Source organism: Ranitomeya imitator, chromosome 4 (assembly GCF_032444005.1).
Source record: "Ranitomeya imitator isolate aRanImi1 chromosome 4, aRanImi1.pri, whole genome shotgun sequence".
Classification (NCBI taxonomy): Eukaryota; Metazoa; Chordata; class Amphibia; order Anura; family Dendrobatidae; genus Ranitomeya; species Ranitomeya imitator.
The window spans coordinates 511,728,110-511,749,560 of NC_091285.1; the positions used below are offsets into that span (position 1 = coordinate 511,728,110).

Sequence of the window (21,451 nt, forward strand, 5' to 3'; positions counted from 1 at the left end):
CAGCGTACTCAGGAGAAATTGGACCCCAAAAGTTGTTTTCCAATTTGTCCTGTTACCCTTGGGAAAATACAAAACTGGGGGCTAAAAAATAATTTTTGTGGAAAAAAAATAATTTTTATTTTCACGGCTCTGCGTTATAAACTGTATTGAAACACTTGGATTTTCAAAGTTCTGAGCACACATCTAGATAAGTTCCTTAGGGGGTCTACTTTCCAAAATGGTGTCCCATCTCAATTCCAGTCAATTTTGCATTGAAAAGTCAAATGGCGCTCCTTCCGAGCTCTGCCATGCGCCCAAACAGTGGTTTACCCCCACGTATGAGGTATCGGCGTACTGAGGACAAATTGCACAACATATTTTGGGGTCCAGTTTCTTCTATTACCCTTGGGAAAATAAAAAATTGGGGGTGAAAAGATCATTTTTGTGAAAAAATTATTTTTTTTATGACTCTACATTATAAACTTCTGTGAAGCACCTGGTGGGTCAAAGTGTTCTCCACACTAGATAAGTTCCTTAGGGGGTCTACTTTCCAAAATGGTGTCACTTGTCGGGGGGGGGTTCAATGTTTAGGCATATCAGGGGCTCTCCAAACGCGACATGTCGTCCCATCTCAATTCCAGTCAACAACTCGTACTATAAAACATTGTTTATCCTGTAGAGGGCCCACCATTAAAAAAAAAAAAATAATAATTTCATCATAGTGAGACTCAAAAAAAATGGAATAAAAAGCAATCAATATTGTATGTATAAAAAAATTATATAATTGAAAACGTTAACTCATCCCTCGAAAAACGAGTCTGCAAACAGCTCTGTCTGCTGAAAAATAGTTACAACTATCAGTATATGGCGATGCCATTTTATTTTGTAAAATATTGTTTTTAATGTGCAAAAATATCAAAACCTAATAATCATCAGATCATAATGCCACAATTATATAGATTATAGCTGTCTTATCATGAATTGTGCCCAAAAAGGAAAAAAAAGCGTTTCTTGAACTATTTATTTAGTCAGCCTCCACACCGGAAATCTTGCACTGCCCCAGGAAATGACAGCGCCTGCGCATTTTCAGTCAAGTCCTGATGCACCACCCCAGGAAATGCCTGCGTAAGACCTCCGTCAGGAGAGGCAGGACATTGGGACAATGACTGGAGAGTGGTGATTGATGAGGAAAGTGGGAGAGAGGCTGGAGAGCTGGAAGTGTAGGGCCACGTTCACTGCACTTGCAGCTCATTTTCATAAAGTAAACAATTACATGGGAATTGAATAAGAGATTGAAAAATAAGAGGCATGAATTTTAGTCTGAATTACAGCCTAACACACATTAGATCAGTGTTAGACAGGTTCCCTTTATTCCTGCTGACAGGTTCCCTTTATTCCCTTACCAACATCCATGGTACATGTACAGCGCAGGTCAGGAGCGGGTGTATAGTGCTAATTCACGGGGAGAGCCCACCCCATACCTGACAGGTAGTGGCTGTGACACATGGCCAGTCATCACAGAGCTCTATTAACAGCCAGATTGTGGCTGGGCTTTAAAGGGACACTGTCACCTGAATTTGGAGGGAACAATCTTCAGCCATGGAGGCGGGGTTTTTGGGTTTTTGATTCACCCTTTCCTTACCCGCTGGCTTCATGCTGGCTGCAATATTGGATTGAAGTTCATTATCTGTCCTCCATAGTACACGCCTGTGCAAGGTAAGATTGCCTTGTGCAGGCGTGGACTACGGAGGACAGAGAATGAACTTCAATCCAATATTGCAGCCAGCATGAAGCCAGCGGGTAAGGAAAGGGTGAATCAAAAACCCCGCCTCCATGGCTGAAGATTGTTCCCTCCAAATTCAGGTGACAGTGTCCCTTTAAAGGAGACCGGGAATTTTGCAATGTATAGCAATAAAATGGCACAAGTGGTCACTTGGTTGCAGGTTCAAGTCCCCTAAGTGGATTGCCAAATACAGTAAAAAGCAAAAATGAAGTGTTTAAATAATTGTGAAAAAAATAAAAAAACTAATATTTGTCACCCTCATTTTCTCATTAATAGGAATCAACCTGATTGGTAAACCCAGTAAACAGAAAAAAATCACAACTCCTCTTGCAAAAAACAAGCTCTCATAAGTCTGTGGACAGAAAAATAAAATAAAGTTATAGCTCTTGGAAGAGGAGGGAAAAAAGCAAAAGCGAAAAAATGGTTAAGGCCAAAATTTGCTCTGTCTCTAATGCTTGAAGAGGTGAATAGTGTAAAGTTAGAGGTGTAGGGGTATTATATACTCCTGCACTGGTTAGAAGCACTTTACCTTTGTATAAAAATGTGTAAATTTATTTTTGGCAGTCCAGGGGTTAATCTGCTCAGTTGAGAGCTCCTGGAAGCTTTCCTGCATTAAGGCTCTCGGCTGTGCACTGTTAGTCAATCCCATGTGGTATATAATCTGGGTCCTGGCTAGTACTTATTGTCAGAGTAGCTTATGCTGGCTAAAGGTTGCTGTTGGTGGTTATTAGAGTAGGTGGTTGGTGGATTTATCTGTGACTGTTGCTAGGTTTTGAGTTTGTGATAGTTCCCTTTCTTCTCCTACTTTTGTTTTAAAGGGAAACCTGTCAAATGTTTTGGCTGATATAAGATATGACCATCACCTTTCAGGGCTTATATACAGCATTCTATAATGCTGTATATCTTAAGCAGCGCGACCTGTAAGAGAAGAAAAATAACTTTTTATTATACTCGCCTGAGGCGCGGTCCGGTCCAAGGGGTGTCTCTCTTTCTTGGTGCGGCGGCTCCCATCTTCTTATGATCGCTGCCCACCTGCTTGCTTCTTGTGGATGAAGCTTCGCTGCATCATCCACACAGTCTCCTCGGCACCACTCTCCTGCGCAGGCGTACTTCTCTGCCCTGTTGAGGGCAGAGCAAAGTACTGCAGTGCGCAGGCATCGGGAAAGGTCAGAGGCCCAGCACCTGCACACTACAGTACACTACTACTCCCCTCTTCCCTGGGTGGGGGAAGGGGGGTACAGACTGAAGGAGAATTCAGTAGCTAAGGCAAGGTACATGGCCCCAGTGTCTTCACCATCAGAAATTATCTGGAGAACAAGGCAAGCTAGGGCGCCCCTAATGTTAGGCACAGGGAAGGGGTCCCTGGTCCTGGGACACCCGACAACAGTCATGATGCTCGCTAAAGGAAAATTCTGCAATACATCACGAAAACAAACTATCATTTTGTATGGTGTTAAGTTGAATTCATGTATAATACTTGTATTGACGTATGATGTGTCTGTGAAGCCAAGCCACTTATGCTATGGTTGGCAGTTCATGGTCTTGTTGTTTCCTAAATCACCTTACACAGTGTGGGTAATAGACTGACATTTATTTGCCTGATTCATAATGAGTCATTGAGCAAAACTATTCATTCCAGGTCTGGGAGATTACTTAGCATAAAGGGGGATTCTGCTGAGACATTTATCGCATGTCAATAAAATCTATATATATGTATGTATGTATGTATGTATGTATGTATGTATGTGTGTGTATATATATATATATATAGGTGTGTATATATATATATATATATATATATATATATATATATATATATATATATATAGAATATGTGTATGTGTATGTATGTATGTATATATATATATATATATATATATATATATATATATATATATATATATATATATATATATATTTATATATTAGATTTTATTGACATGCGATAAATGTCTCAGCAGAATCCCCCTTTATGCTAAATAATCTCCCAGGCCTGGAATCAATAGTTTTGCTCAATCCGTAACGGAAATCCCGCGTCGCTGATTGGTCTCGCCAGCTGCCTGTCATGGCTGCCGCGACCAGCGACTGGTACAGTCCAATTAGTCCCTCCCCTACTCCCCTGCAGTCAGTGCTCGACGCCCGCTCCGTAATCCCCTCCAGTCACCGCTCACACAGGGTTAATGCCAGCGGTATACCGCTGCTATTAACCCTGTGCCCCCAACTTTTTTACTATTGATGCTGCCTATGCAGCATCAATGGTAAAAAGATGTAATGTTAAAAATAATAAAAAAAAAACAAAAACCTGCTATTCTCCCCTTCCGTAGTCCGACAATGCTCTCGCGCCGACCGCCATCTTCCGTTCCCAGAGATGCATTGCGAAATTACCCAGAAGATTTAGCGGTCTCGCATCCAGGGAACGGAAGATGGCAGCAGCCGCGCGCGCATCGCCAGAATTTCGCTGGATCCCAGGGGGTGAGTATATAACTATTTTTTATTTTAATTATTTTTTTTAACAGGGATATGGTGCCCACACTGCTAAATACTGCGTGGGCAGTGTTATATACCGCGTGGCTGCCATATACTAGATGGGCAGTATTATATACTCCATGGGCTGTGCTATATACTACTTGCCCTGTGTTATGTTACGTGGGCTGTGTCACATACTGCGTCGCCTGTTATATACTGCATGGCTGCTATATAGTACGTGGGCTGTGTGATATAGTGCGTGGGCTGTGTTATATACTGCGTTCCCTGTTATATACTGCGTGGCCTGTGTTATATACTGCGTGGCTGCTATATACTGCGTGAATTGTGTTATATAGTATGTGGGCTGTTATATACTGCGTGGCCACTGTTATATACTGCGTGGCCTGTACTAACGCATTGTATATTCTACAATATGTATGTATATAGCAGCCACATAGTACATGACACAGGCCACGTAGTATTTGCTATATACTATGTGGCTGCTATATACATACATACATATTCTAGAATACCCGATGCGTTAGAATCGGGCCACCATCTAGTATTCAATAATTACTTATTGATGGTTGTGGGACCAGCACAGTGAAAGTGAAGAGCATTGAGGAGCATTGCTTCTTTCCAGATCACTCTCGAATTTGTGTATGATCACAACAGCTTCTATATTTCAAGTTATGGTGTAGCCTCTGTCTTGTTGCTTAGCTGAATATTTAGTGCGCACCCATGTCATGTACATGCATTCTCCTGCCTCTTGGTATTTTAATGAATGTTTTTAGATTTCATGAATCTCCAGTCTAAATCTGTTTAATTTTTCTCCTAGGCAGCTGTAACAGAGGTGCAGTTTGGTCCGATGAGACTCCACCAAGATCAACTTCAGGTATTGCATAAAAAGCAAAAAGAAATGGGGCCCGAACATCCTCAGTATTAAATTAATGTACAGGTGCACAGGTGCGCTATGTGGCCAATATACAAACATGCACATAGATGATGCGTGAGCACACTGCGATTAAAAATCAATAAAAGCAAAGAAGCATGCCACCTACAGTGGTGTGAAAAAGTGTTTGCCCCCTTCCTGATTTCTTGTTCTTTTGCATGTTTGTCATACTTAAATGTTTCTGATCACCAAACAACAAATTGAAATATTAGACAAAGATAACACAAGTAACAACAAAATGCAGTTTTTTTTTAATGAATATCTTTGTTATTAAGTGAAAAAGAAATCCAAACCTACAGGGCCCTATTTGAAAAAAGTTTGTTCCACTTCCTAAACCTAATAACTGATTAGGCCACCCTTAGCAGCAAAAACTGCCAATCAAGCGTTTGCAATAACTGCCAATGAGTCTTTTACAACATGCAGGAGGAATTTTGGCCCACTCATTTTTGCACAATTGTTGTAATTCAGCCACATTAAAGGGTTTTACAAGAATGAACCGCCTTTTTAAGATCATCCCACGGCATCTCAATCGGATTAAGGTCAGGACTTTGACTAGGCCACTCCAAAGTCTTAATTTTGTTTTTCTTAAGCTACTTAAAGGTGGACTTGCTGGTGTGTTTTAGATAATTGTCCTGCTGCATATCCCGAGTGTGCTTCAGCTTGAGGTCATGAGCAGATGGCCGGACATTCTCCTTCAGGATATCTAAGTAGACACTTAATTTGTGGTTCCAGTTACCACAGCAAGTTTTCCAGGTTCTGAAGAAGTAAAACCGCTCCAGACCATCACACTAGCACCACTATATTTTACTGTTGGTATGATGTTCCTTTTCTGAATTGCTGTGTTACTTCTACGCCAGATTTTATGGGACATACACCTTCCAAAATGTTCAACTGTTGTCTCGTCAGTCCACAGAGTATTCTCCCAAAGTGTTGGGGATTATCAAGATGTTTTCTGGCAAAAATGAGACAAGCCTTTTTATGTTTTCATTGCTCAGCAGTGGTTTTCATTTTGGAACTCTGCCATGCAGGCCATTATTGCTAATATCTTTCTTATTCTGGAGTCATGGCCACTGACCTTAACTGAAACAAGTGAAGCCTGCAGTTCTTTGGAAGTTGTTGTGGGGTCTTCTGTGACCTCTTGGATGAGTTGTCACTGCACTATTGGGGTAATTTTGGTAAGTCAGCCAGTCCATGGAAAGTTCAACACTGTTCCATGTTTTTACCATTTGTGAATAATGACTCTCTCTGTGGTTCGCCGGAGTCCCAAAGATTTAAAAATGGCTTTATAACATAAAGGGGCCTTAGAGGTAAAATGCTTATTAGCGGTCTAGAGGTTAAACATTAGCCCTATTATGAGCATGTTGTGATCTGTTTACACAGCCATTTTTTTAATGACTTTTTAATTTCTTTTAAATCATGTGTGATGTGTCTGGATTTTTGACATTCTATTAATAAATTTATGCTATTATATAGGTGATTCCTTCTCTGGCATACTACTTTGCTTGTGTTGATTTTGATTTCTGTTTGGCATGCTATAGGCTGTTCCCTCTTTATACACTGGTGTTTTTTTTTCTGTTTTGTTCAAGTAGTTTTTGATCAAAGAGCGCAAAAGCCATCCAGTCATGTCAAGGTATACCTAAATATGTATGGTCCCTATCACTAATGTCCTACCTCTCCATGTGCCAAACCAGGCCTCATCTGAATGGGTATTGAGAGAAAAACAGGCATAGCTCGCATTTAAAACCTTGTGTGGGAAGGATGTGTAGATAAGGGTGCCGAGCCCTTTTGTGCACTACAAAAAAAAAAAATAGGGCCTGCACACCTTTTAAAGGGCCCCTGTCAGCACAAAATGACTGTTCAATCCAAGTACAGGTGCTCGGTGCACCATGGCAGGGCCAAGCATTTATACCAGGGGTGGGGAATCTTTTTTTTTTTTTTTTTTTTTTTTTTTTTTCTGCCAAGGGCCATTTGGATATTTATACCAACCTTCGGGGGCCGTACAAACTCTGCCCACAAAGTACATCCTCACTGTGGCACTGGTGTCAGGACGTAATCTTTCATTGCATGCCCTTCAGTGCTCAGTAGTGAACACTGTGTGTGTGCTAACAGAGCAAGAAGAAATTAATGAGCTGGTTGTAATCAAAATACACCTCGCTGTCCAAGCATGCGGTCCCTGAGAATCTGCCCAGGGGCCTGATAAAAGGTCATCGAGGGCCGTAAATGGCTCGGGGGCCTGAGGTTCCCCACCCCTGATTTATACGCACCTCCCACCTGGTTTGTTTTCACTGTATCTCCATCCTTCTGACTCTCTAATCCATAGTTGTCAGTCACATAAGGGGGAGGATGGAGATAGAGGGACAACAAGCAGGTGGGAGGTGTATATAAATGATTGGCCCCAACATGAAGCACCGAGCAGCCGGACATAGCTTGAACAGTCATTCTGTGTTAAGGGTCCCTTTAATATTATATTAATGTAGAGGTGCACATATATGCTGTGCGGCCAATACACAAATCATACATACATTATGCATCAACATACTGCATTTAATGAATCCACTGGAGAAATATTTTCTTCATTACTGATATCTGTGTTACTTTAGTAACAAATTGCAATATTGGACAAGGAAAAACTGAGAAATTGCGTGAAATAGATACTGAATTGTTACTGGATTTTATAGTTTGATGAACAAGTTATGAAACATTCACATTGTTTAAGAGAAAACAATTAAAAGGGTGGTCCAAATCAAAGAACGGTAACCTTCATGTAATAAATGGCGTTATAATAATAAATAATAATTCTTCCTTCCTATCTATTTGATGTCATAATATAAACTATTTTCTAATATACTTGCATTTAAAATTCACTACCCTTCCCTAACTATATTTATTTAGCTGCTTTTGTATTGTTTTCTCTACCTGTGTGATGATGCTTCATTTGAGATTCCCAGTGCATGCTTGGATACTCAAACCAAGTGTCATCAGAGCAGGGGGCAGAGGCTGCAATCACTTGACATTAGTCTCTGCCCCCTCCCTGAAACAAAGTGTGCTCGGTGATGCTTGTTTCAGGGGCTGGCTGAAATTTCCTCTGCAATGTTACTAAGCTTGTCAAAGGCCTGATCGCTGACTGCACAGGTAGACAGACGCTAGGCTGTGTTGATAGTTCATCAAGTATAACAAGTCACTAGTCCACTGCTGCTTAGAGAAATCCAATGATGTGATGCTTCTTACCATCACCTTGCGCACTGTGCACTGTTCGATGAGCACAATAGCGCGTGCCCTGTTGTCAGCTTAGATCTGCAGTAATGAGCCAGCAACAGGGCAGTGTCAGAATACCCAGTGTAGGAGACCTTCTCATTTAATGATTTTTCTTCAAAGAACCTAGAATATAAGACCTAATTTCAGTTGTCACACTTTAAGTATATAATACCACATGTGTTAATTCATAGTTTTGATGCCTTCAGTGTGAATGTACAATTTTCATAGTCCTGAAAATACAGAAAAAAATCTTTAAATGAGAAGGTGTCTAAACTTTTGCTCTGGACTGTGTATGTATGTGTATATGTATAAACATATAATGCCTCACTATACTGTTCCCTGCTGATACAGAATCCTGCCTAAATGCGGGAGTTGACACCCTACTGTTCAACTGTTATGGCGCCCCCACTCCACTATGGCTCACCCTTGGAGACCCTGCAGATAAGCTAATGTCATTAAAAGCATATCAAATGATAAGCTCTAAATGGGTGGCCATGTTACAGTTAAGTCCATATATATTTGGACACAGACAACGTTTTTCTAATTTTGGTTAGACATTACCACAATGAATTTTAAACAAAACAATTCAGATGCAGTTGAAGTTCAGACTTTCAGCTTTCATTTGAGGGTATCCACATTAAAATTGGATGAAGGGTTTAGGAGTTTCAGCTCCTTAAAATGTGCCACCCTGTTTTTAAAGGGACCAAAAGTAATTGGACAGATTCAATAATTTTAAATAAAATGTTCATTTTTAGTACTTGGTTGAAAACCCTTTGTTGGCAATGACTGCCTGAAGTCTTGAACTCATGGACATCACCAGACGCTGTGTTTCCTCCTTTGATTCTCTGCCAGGCCTTCACTGCGGTGGTTTTCAGTTGCTGTTTGTTTCTGGGCCTTTCTGTCTGAAGTTTAGAAATGCATGCTCAATTGGATTGAGATCAGGTGACTGACTTGGCCATTCAAGAATATTCCACTTCTTTGCTTTATTAAACGGCTGGGTTGCTTTGGCTTTATGTTTTGGGTCATTGTCCATCTGTAGTATGAAATGATGAATAAGTTTGGCTGCATTTGGCTGGATCTGAGCACACAGTATGGCTCTGAATACCTCAGAATTAATTTGGCTACTTCTGTCCTGTGTCACATCATCCATAAACACTAGTGACTCAGTGCCACTGGCAGCCATGCATGCCCAAGCCATCACACTGCCTCCGCCGTGTTTTACAGATGATGTGGTATGCGTTGGATCATGAGCTGTACCACGCCTTCGCCATACTTTTCTCTTTCCATCATTCTGGTAGAGGTTGATCTTGGTTTCATCTGTCCAAAGAATGCTCTTCCAGAACTGTGCTGGCTTTTTTAGATGTTTTTAAGGAAAGTCCAGTCTAGCCTTTTTATTCTTGATGCTTATGAGTGGCTTGCACCGTGCAGTGAACCCTCTGTATTTACTTTTATGCAGTCTTCTCTTTATGGTAGATTTGGATATTGATATGCCGACCTCCTGGAGAGTGTTGTGCACTTGGTTGGTTGTTGTGAACGGGTTTCTCTTCACCATGGAGATTATTCTGCGATCATCCACCACTGTTGTCTTCTGTGGGCACCCAGGTCTTTTTGCATTGAGTTCACCAGTGCTTGCTTTCTTTCTCAGGATGTACCAAACTGTAGATTTTGCCCGTCCTAATATTGTAGCAATTTCTCGGATGGGTTTTTTCTGTTTTCGCAGCTTAAAGGGACACTGTCACCTGAATTTGGAGGGAACAATCTTCAGCCATGGAGGCGGGGTTTTCGGGTGTTTGATTCACTCTTTCCTTACCCGCTGGCTGCATGCTGGCTGCAATATTGGATTGAAGTTCATTCTCTGTCCTCTGTAGTACATGCCTGCACAAGGCAAACTTGCCTTGCACAGGTGTGTACTATGGAGGACAGAGAAAGAACTTCAATCCAATATTACAGCCAGCATGCAGCCAGCGGGTTAGGAAAGGGTGAATCAAACACCCGAAAACCCCGCCTCCATGGCTGAAGATTGTTCCCTCCAAATTCAGGTGACAGTGTCCCTTTAAGGATGGCTTGTTTTACCTGCATGGAGAGCTCCTTTGACCGCATGTTTACTTCACAGCAAAACCTTCCAAAAGCAAACAACACACCTCAAATCCACTCCAAGCCTTCTATCTGCTTAATTGAGAATGACATAATGAAGGGATAGCCTTGGAGTCAATTGTGCAATTACTTTTGGTCCCTTTAAAAACAGGATGGCACATGTTAAGGAGCTGAAACTCTTAAACCCTTCATCCAAATTTAATGTGGATACCCTCAAATGAAAGCTGAAAGTCTGAACTTCAACTGCATCCGAATTGTTTTGTTTAACCCCTTAAGCCCTGAAGGTGGTTTGCACGTTAATGACCGGGCCAATTTTTACAATTCTGACCACTGTCCCTTTATGAGGTTATAACTCTGGAACGCTTCAGCGGATCTTGGCGATTCTGACATTGTTTTCTTGTGATATATTGTACTTCATGACAGTGGTAAAATTTATTCCATATAACGTGCGTTTATTTGTGAAAAAAATTTGGCGAAAATTTTGCAATTTTCCAACTTTGAATTTTTATGCCCTTAAATCACAGAGATATGTCACACAATATAATTAATAAGTAATATTTCCCACATGTCTACTTTACAGCAGCACAATTTTGGAACCAAAATTTTTTTTTTGTTAGGGAGTTATAAGGGTTAAAAGTTGACCAGCAATTTCTCATTTTTACAACACCAATATTTTTTAAAGACCACATCACAATTGAAGTCATTTTGAGGGGTCTATATGATACAAAATAACCAAGTGTGACACTATTCTAAAAACTGCACCCCTCAAGGTGCTCAAAACCACATTCAAGAAGTTTATTAACCCTTCAGGTGTTTTACAGGAATTTTTGGAATGTTTAAATAAAAATTAACATTTAACTTTTTTTCACAAATTTACTTCAGCTCCAATTTGTTTTATTTTATCAAGGGTAACAGGAGAAAATCGACCCCAAAACTTGTTGTACAATTTGTCCTGAGTATGCTGATATCCCATATGTGGGGGTAAACCAATGTTTGGGCGCATGGCAGAGCTCGGAAGGGAAGGAGCGCCATTTGACTTTTCAGTGCAAAATTGACTGAAATTGAGATGGTACACCATGTCGCGTTTGGAGAGACCCTGATGTGCCTAAACATTAAAAAAACCCACAAGTGACACCATTTTGGAAAGTAGACCCCCTAAGGAACTTATCTAGATGTGTTGAGAGCTTTGAACCCCCAAGTGTTTCACTACAGTTTATAACGCAGAGCCATGAAAATAAAAATTCTTTTTTTTTTCCCCTCAAAAATGATTTTTTTAGCCCCCAGTTTTGTATTTTCCCAAGGGTAACAGGATAAATTGGACCCCAAAAGTTGTTGTCCAATTTGTGCTGAGTACGCTGATACCCGATATGTGGGGGTAAACGACTGTTTGGGCGCATGGCAGAGCTCGGAAGGGAATGAGCGCCATTTGGAATGCAGACTTAGATGGATTGGTCTGCAGGCGTCCCGTTGCATTTGCAGAGCCCCTGATGTACCCAAACAGTAGAAACCCCCCACAAGTGACCCCATATTGGAAACTAGACCTCCCAAGGAACTTATCTAGATGTGTTGTGGGACCTTTGAACCCTGAAGTGTTTCACTACAGTTTATAACGCAGAGCCGTGAAAATAAAAAATCTTTTTTTCCCCACAAAAATGATTTTTAGCCCCCCAAATTTTTATTTTCCGAAGGGTAACGAGAACTTGGACCCCAAAAGTTGTTGTCCAATTTGTCCCGAGTACGCGGATACCCCATATGTTGGGGTAAACCCCTGTTTGGGTGCACGGGAGAGCTCGGAAGGGAAGGAGCACTGTTTTACTTTTTCAACGCAGAATTGGCTGGAATTGAAATCGGACGCCATGTCGCGTTTGGAGAGCACTTGATGTGCCTAAACAATGGAAACCCCCCAATTCTAACTGAAACCCTAATCCAAACACACCCCTAACCCTAATCCCAACAGTAAACCTAACCACACCCCTAACCCTGACACACCCCTAACTCTAATCCATACCCTAATCCTAACTGTAAGCCTAACCCTACCCTAACCCAACCCTAGCCCTAACTTTAGCCTTAACCCTAACCCTAACTTTAGCTCCAACCCCAACCCTAACTTTAGCCCCAACCCTAACTTTAGCCCCAACCCTAACTTTAGCCCCAACCTTAACCCTGACTTTAGCTCTAACCCTAGCCCCAACCCTAACCCTAACCCTAGCCCTAACAGGAAATTGGAAATAAATACATTTTATTTTATTTTATTATTTTTCCCTAACTAAGGGGGTGATGAAGGGGGATTTGATTTACTTTTATAGCGTTTTTTATAGCAGATTTTTATGATTGGCAGCTGTCACACACTAAGACGCTTTTTATAGCAAAATAGTTTTTGCATCTCTACATTTTGAGACCTATAATTTTTCCATATTTTGGTCCACAGTCATGAGGTCTTGTTTTTTGCGGGACGAGTTGACATTTTTATTGGTAACATTTTCTGACACGTGACATTTTTTGATCACTTTTTATTCCGATTTTTGTGAGGCAGAATGACTAAAAACCAGCTATTCATGAATTTCTTTTTGGGGAGGAGTTGATACCGTTCCGCATTTGGTAAAATGGATAAAGCAGTTTTATTCTTCGGGTCAGTACGATTACAGCAATACCTCATTTATATCATTTTTTTAATGTTTTGGCGCTTTTATACGATAAAAACTATTTTATCGAAAAAATAATTATTTTGCCATCACTTTATTCTCAGGACTATAACTTTTTTTTTTTATTTTTTTGCTGATGATGCTGTATGGCGGCTCTTTTTTTGCGGGACAAGATGACGTTTTCAGCGGTACCATGGTTATTTATATCCGTCTTTTTGATCGCGTGTTATTCCACTTTTTGTTCGGCGGTATGATAATAAAGCGTTGTTTTTTGCCTCGTGTTTTTTTTTTTCCTTACGGTGTTTACTGAAGGGGTTAACTAGTGGGACAATTTTATAGGTGGGGTCGTTACGGACGCGGCAATACTAAATATGTGTACTTTTATTGTTTTTTTTTTTATTTAGATAAAGAAATGTTTTATGGGAATAATTTTTTTTTCTTTATTTAGGAATTGTTTTTTTTTTTATTTTTTATTTTTTACACATGTGGAATTTTTTTTTTTTTTTACTTTGTCCCGGGGGGGACATCACAGTTTGCACAGTACTGTCAGATCAGCGATCTAACAGGGCTGCAGCAGGCACTTGGTAAGCCACCTCCCTCCCTGCAGGACCCGGATGCCGCGGCCATTTGGATCCGGGCCTTGCTGGAGGGAGGAAGGTAGGAGACCCTTGCAGCAACACGATCACATCGCGTTGCTGCGGGGGTCTCAGGGAAGCCCGCAGGGAGCCCCCTCCCTGCGTGATGCTTCCCTGCACCGCCGGCACACCGCGATCATGTTTGATCGCGGTGTGTCGGGGGTTAATGTGCCGGGAGCGGTCCGTGATCGCTCCTGGCACATAGTGCCGGATGTCAGCTGCGATAGGCAGCTGACATTCGGCCGCGCTCCCCCCGTGAGCGCGGCCAATCGCATATGACGTACTATCCTGTCACTGGGAATTAAGTCCTAGGGCACCTTGAGGGGATAGTATGTCATATGGGATTAAGGGGTTAAAATTCATTGTGGCAATGTCTATAACCAAAATTAGAAAAATGTTGTCTCTGTCCAAATAATAAAAAAAAAAAATACCAGCATTCCAATGGCCTTTCAGACAGTAAGCAAAGAGGGAAATTACACAAAGATGTAAAAAAGAGAACTTTGATGCCCTGTGGCGTGGCAACGTTTCGGATAAAACAAATCATTTCTGTCCACCTACTTTTACTCCACCTACACTTTTTTTTTTTTTTTTTTGGACCACCCTGTGTGTGTATGCGTGCGTGCGTGCGTGCGTGTGTATATACAGTACAGACCAAAAGTTTGGACACATCTTATTTAAAGATTTTTCTGTATTTTCATGACTATGAAAATTGTTCATTCACATTGAAGGCATCAAAACTATGAATTAACACATGTGGAATTATATACTTAACAAAAAAGTGTGAAACAACTGAAAATATGTCTTATATTCTAGGTTCTTCAAAGTAGCCACCTTTTGCTTTGATGACTGCTTTGCACACTCTTGGCATTCTCTTGATGAGCTTCAAGAGGTAGTCACCGGGAATGGTCTTCCAGCAATCTTGAAGGAGTTCCCAGAGATGCTTAGCACTTGTTGGCCCTTTAGCCTTCACTCTGTGGTCCAGCTCACCCCAAACCATCTTGATTGGGTTCAGGTCTGGTGACTGTGGAGGCCAGGTCATCTGGCGTAGCACCCCATCACTCTCCTTCTTGGTCAAATAGCCCTTACACAGCCTGGAGGTGTGTTTTGGGTCATTGTCCAGTTGAAAAATAAATGATGGTCCAACTAAACGCAAACCGTATGGAATAGCATGCCGCTGCAAGATGCTGTGGTAGCCATGCTGGTTCAGTATGCCTTCAATTTTGAGTTAATCCCCAACAGTGTCACCAGCAAAGCACCTCCACACCATCACACCTCCTCCTCCATGTGTCATGGTGGGAACCAGGCATGTAGAGTCCATCTGTTCACCTTTTCTGCATCGCACAAAGACACGGTGGTTGGAACCAAAGATCTCAAATTTGGACTCATCAGACCAAAGCACAGATTTCCACTGGTCTAATGTCCATTCCTTGTGTTCTTTAGCCCAAACAGTCTCTTCTGCTTGTTGCCTGTCCTTAGCAGTGGTTTCCTAGCAGCTATTTTACCATGAAGGCCTGCTGCACAAAGTCTCCTCTTAACAGTTGTTGTAGACATGTGTTTGCTGCTAGAACTCTGTGTGGCATTGACCTGGTCTCTAATCTGAGCTGCTGTTAACCTGCGATTCCTGAGGCTGGTGACTCAGATAAACTTATCCTCAGAAGCAGAGGTGACTCTTGGTCTTATTTTCCTGGGGCGGTCCTCATGTGAGCCAGTTTCTTTGTAGCACTTAATGGTTTTTGCCACTGCACTTTAGGACACTTTCAAAGTTTTCCCAATTTTTTGGACTGACTGACCTTCGTTTCTTAATGTAATGATGGCCACTCGTTTTTCTTTACTTAGCTGCTTTTTTCAGCTGTGTATCCACCAGACTTCTGCACAACACAACTGATGGTCCCAACCCCATTTATAAGGCAAGAAATCCCACTTATTAAACCTGACAGGGCACACCTGTGAAGTGAAAACCATTCCCGGTGACTGCACACTCTTGGCATTCTCTTGATAAGCTTCAAGAGGTAAAGCGGTCATCAAAGCAAAACGTGGCTACTTTGAAGAACCTAGAATATAAGACATAATTTCAGGTGTTTCACACTTTTTTGTTAAATATATAATTCCACTTGGGTTAATTCATAGTTTTGATGCCTTCAGTGTGAATTTCCAATTTTCATAGTCATGAAAATACAGAAAAATCTTTAAATGGGATTATATATATATATATATATATATATATATATATATATATATATATATATATATATATATATATATATATATATATATATATATATATATATATATATATATATATATATATATATATATATTCTAATATATAAAGCTGAATGTGTATGTCCGGGATTGGCATCTGCACCGTCTCAGCTACAGCCACAAAATTTTGCACAGTCACACGTCTGGATCCTGAGAGCGTCATAGGCTATATTGTGAGGTGAAATTTTAACCCCGCGCGTTCCAATTCACCAAACAATTTTGCCCCTATCTACATAATGGGGAAAAAGTGAAAGTAAAAGTGTTGGAGGCAAATTGACAGCTGCCAGATGTGAACACGGGGGACTTAAAGAATGAGAGTGATGGCGCCAAAGAGTATATATCGTACAGTTGCTAAGGTGGGGCTCCGACATGGGATACTCACCACACACGGGGATATGAACACACGCACAAAATGCGCCACACACTACCACGTGCTTGAACACATATACCACCCTCAGCACACATTTCACCACACATACACCAACCTCGCCACATAAAAGTTGAAACACAAAACTCGCCATGCGCAAAACTTGCCACGCGCAATATATATATTATGCTGGATGGAGGCCCGATGCGGTAATGTCACAATGGGGGCAGGCATGCGGCGCTGTTGTTGCCTAATGGCATCCTGTGATAATCTAATGTATTTTGCAGCTCGGGACTCATGTGCTTGATGCCTACGCTTATATGCATTGTTTTTGTCCCAGCTATGCTGTTGCTCTTCAAGAGTCTCATTTGCCCTTTTTGTCTTCGACGACGTGCTTTTGCTGCTTTCCTTTCATTGTCATTGGCATACTTTTTAGTAGGAGCCATGTTGGCGTTGATATTTGCTTTTTAAAGGGGTTTCCCACAAACAAAAGTTCATTTTAAAAATTGTCTGTCTGACCGTGTACCGAACATACCACAGCTCCTGGGCAGGGGAGCAGGGGAGGACGCAAAAGACGATACTGACATTACAGCAGGAGAACGCAGAGGATACATCTTGTGAGGTAAAATATTTTTAGTAATGGGCGCGTCTAATTTACTAACCTCGGCGCTTGATGTCACAAAGGTGACATCAGCACCTCAACTATTCCCCCACTTGCCACCGCTACAGGGCAAGTGGTAAGAGCGAGGCTAAAGGTACCGTCACATTTAGCGACGCTGCAGCGATCTAGTCAACAATCCCGATCGCTACATCGTCCTGTGTGGTCGCTGGAGAGCTGTCACACACAGCTCTCCAGCGACCAACTATGCGAAGTCCCCTGGTAACCAGGGTAAACATCGGATTACTAAGCCCAGGGCCGCGCTTAGTAACCCGATGTTTACCCTGGTTACCAGTGCTAATGTAAAAAAAAAAAAAACACTACATACTTACATTCCGGTGTCTGTCCCCCGTCGGTGTGCTTTCCTGCACTGACTGTGAGCGCCGGCCGGCCGTAAAGCACAGCGGTGACGTCACCGCTGTAATCTGCTTTACGGCTGGCCGGCGCTGACAGTGCAGGGAAGCAGAACGCCGAGGAACGCGACAGACACCGGAATGTAAGTATGTAGTGTTTGGTTTTTTTTACATTTACACTGGTAACCAGGGTAAACATCGGGTTACTAAGCGCGGCCCTAAGATGTGGACTTTAACGCCAGAGAGTTTTTCTCACGGTGCTATTGGGGATCTCACCGAGGTCACTGCAGTTTAGCCCGGCTGGGAATGCACCCTCAGTGACCGGAGGTTACCTCGATGACGTCACCGCAGGTCACGGAGTCTGCACTCGCAGCAGCTCATTCACCAGTGGTTCTCAGCCTGGACAGTCTCTTCTTGGCACCGTCCAGGTTGAAAACGGTTTTTTCCCCTAGGCATGGATTACGGTGTGGGACAGAACAACAGATAAGTGAAGAATGTTGTTTTCTACTGTTTTAACTGTGTTTGTTATTTATTAAATAAGTGTATGTTCTGTTTTATTTCTAATAAAATACTTTATTCTGGCTTTGTCTTTATTTACAACTATAGGATTAGTAATGGATATGTGTCTTATAGATGCTTCTCCATTACTAAGCTGTGGGCTTGACGACTCCTGACAATACAAAGGTGACATCAACCCCACAAATATGAACCCCACTTTCCACCACTACGGGGCAAGTGGGAAGAGCTGGGCAAAGCGCCAGAATTGGTGCATCTAATAGATGCTCCTTTTCTGGGCAGCTGCAGGCTTCTCTTTTTAGGCTGGGGGGGCAATATCCATTGCCCCATACCAGCCTGAGAATACCATCCCCCAGCTGTGTGTCGTAGCAAGGCTGGTTGTAAAAAATGGGGGGGGGGGGACCCCACGCTGTTTTTTTAAGTTATTTATTTATATGAAAAAAATACGGTATAGGGACCCCTCTATTCTTGATAATCAGCCTTGTTGTAGCTGACAGCTGAGGGTCGCAGCCCCCAGGTGTAAGTTTTGCCTGGCTGGTTATCAAAAATACAGGGTTTTTTTTAATTATCTATTTACAGCGCAGGTTTCGGTTAATTAATACACACCCATCAGCCGCTCCTGCTCTCGCTCTTATCCACGGTAGCATGTGTCGAATGATGGGAGCTGTAGTCCCATCCACTGACACCAGTGACTGGAGGTAAACTATATACCTCCATTCACAGCTGCTGGCTCACACGGTCCATTGACAGCGTGGGAACTGCGGCTCGCTGACCGGCGGCGATGATTTCACTGCCGATCAGAAATGGTGCTTTCCGCTCTCATTTACATGACAGCGTGGCAAACACTGGATGCTTGGGCCCACCATTCAAGTGAGTGGAATTTGGATTTGGGTCTGGGTACTGTTGTTGTACCCAAACCTGAACTTTTTGTAACTGTTTTGCCGGACCCGAACATCCAGGTGTCCGCCCATCTCAAACCCTGACTACAAAAAGATAAGACAAATGCTGAAAGCATTTCAAGCTTTTGGTTGCCTGATGAGTTGGAAAGTGCACTTCCTCCATTCCCACCTTGACTACTTTCCTGAAAATTTGGGAGCTGTGAGTGAAGAGCAAGGGGAACGATTCCACCAGGACATTAAAGAGATGAAAAGAAGATACCAGGGAAGATGGGGCATTACAATGATGGCAGACTACTGTTGGATGCTTCAGAGAGACATTCCAGATGCTACTCACAAGCGTAAATGTACGAAGAGGAGCCTCACAGGGGGAAAAAATGATTTTACTGAGTGTTAATGAACTCATTTCAGTTCAAAAATGAGTTTTGTGAAAAATTTGTAATAAAAAATTTATTTCATAATTCTGTTTTCATTTATTTCGCAGTGTTGCCTTATTTAAAATAGTTGCCTAAATTGTCAGGAAGCGTGATGTCCTATGACAAAATGGAAGTCATTTTTGGATTCAGCGCAATAAAAATACATAAAGATTACGTGGAATAACAAAGACAGCTCTTGAATTTTTTTTTTTTTTGCAGACCTGTGTTGATGGTTATAATGCTTTGTGGATTTGGGAAGTCATTATCTCTGGTTTTGTGTCAAAACATCATAAAGCAGATAAAACATTGTTTTCAAATAAATTATTCAGCAGCTGGAAATGTTAGTTCAATTTAACACAAGTAAAACATTTTAAGATATTTTTTCTTCTTTCCTGTAAATGAAAATAATTTTGGTAGTGGCTTCTGGTGTGTGTGTGTGTGTGTGACTTCCATGGCTCCAGCATGTTGTTTTTACTTTTAGGGTATATTTCCACGTGGCGTATTTGCTGCAAAATGGACGATGCGTACAGCTGCAGCGTCCAGTCCGCAGAGTCCAGATGTTACAGCATAGTGAATGGGATTTTATGAAATCCCCTATGTGTACAAAGACGCAGGTGGCAAACCTGTGTATACGCACATGCGGTGCATCTTTATAGACCGCAGCATGCCTATTTATCTTGCGGAGACAGTCTCCGCAAGATAGATAGCACCATTCAATGTATAGGATGCGGTGATTCCACATGTATTCAATGAACACATGCATTATCTCCGCTCGTACAAAAGCCTGCAGCGCTTTGGATGGAGCGGGTGTTAGCTGCGTCCAAAGCACTCGGAATACGGCACTTGGAAACATACCCTTATAGATAGAAATTGGCAGCCCGACGGAACTAATCATGGGACTCCTGTTGTAATGTAAGGCACACAGCATCAGGCAGTCATGGGGTAATATAGGTTCTATCTGCCTGGTCTTTAAAGGCGTTTTCCTACAAACAAAGTACATTTTAATCAATAGATTTTGGAATAAAAATAAGTTTCACAATTTGTGTCTGACCATGCAGGAACATTGTCTGATCACACCACATTTCCTGGGCAGGGGAGGAAGCAAAAGAAGATACAGACAGAACAGCAGGGAGGATCAAGGCTGCTGCTTTCTGTGAAGTAAAACATTTACTGCTTGTTTTTAAACATGTTTTACCTCACAGAAAGCAGCAGCTACGATCCCATGTTGTCATGTTTGTATATTCTCCTGCCCAGGAGCCAGTGGCGTAACGACCGCAGTTGCTGCTGTGGTCTGGCCCAGCTGGTCAAGGGCCCACAGACACCAGCAGAAACTTGAACCCTATGTGTGTCCTCGGATGCACGTCCAGCTGAAGTGTATTGCAGGGCACAGATCCATCAGGTCCGTGCACCGCAATACACACCACTGGCCAATCAGGCACCAGCAGCTGACGTCAGCGTGCATGTGACCGTTGTCGCATGGCAGTAACTTCATGTGCTCCTGTCAGTTCACATCTTCCGAAGAGCTGGGGAACTCCGATAAGGGGAGTATGTTTTATTTTTAAATCTGTGGCCATACTACTATGGAGGACTATGGGCCATGCATTATACTTTATGGAGAACTATGGGCTGTTCATTATACTAAATGGAGGACTATGAACTGCGCATTATGTTATATGGAGGACGATGCGGAATGCAGTATACTTCCTGCTATGGGGCCCATGATTTCCATGTATGCCCCTAGTGAGTATAATGTTTTTGTTTTTTCCTAAACATTAAAGAACAGCGGAAGGATGGGGGATATATATAGATAGATAGATAGATAGATAGATAGATAGATAGATAGATAGATAGATAGATAGATAGATAGATAGATCGATCGATATATCTATATCTATATATATATATATATATATATATATATCTATATATATATCTATATCTATATATCTATCTCTCTCTCTATATATCTCCTTATATCTAAAATATATATATATATATAATTAATTGCAATGAGTCTTTTACAATGCTCTGGAGGAATTTTGGTCCTCTCATCTTTGCAGAATTGTTGGCCACACTGTAGGGTTTACGAGCTTTTACCACCTTTTTTAAGGTCCTGCCACAGCATCTCAATCAGATTAAGGTCAGGACTTTGAGTAGGCCACTCTAAAGTCTTAATT

General features: G+C 41.7%; 1 protein-coding gene across 3 annotated transcripts in view; it reads left to right on the forward strand.

Annotated features, from left to right (window-relative positions):
- Positions 1-21,451, forward strand: part of PDE8A (phosphodiesterase 8A) — a 490,200-nt gene that overhangs the window by 308,407 nt on the left and 160,342 nt on the right. For all 3 annotated transcript variants that reach the window (XM_069766080.1, XM_069766079.1, XM_069766082.1), the window contains exon 2: positions 5,067-5,123. In XM_069766080.1, the coding sequence (XP_069622181.1) occupies positions 5,067-5,123 (57 nt within the window). The remainder of the gene's footprint in view (positions 1-5,066; positions 5,124-21,451) is intronic.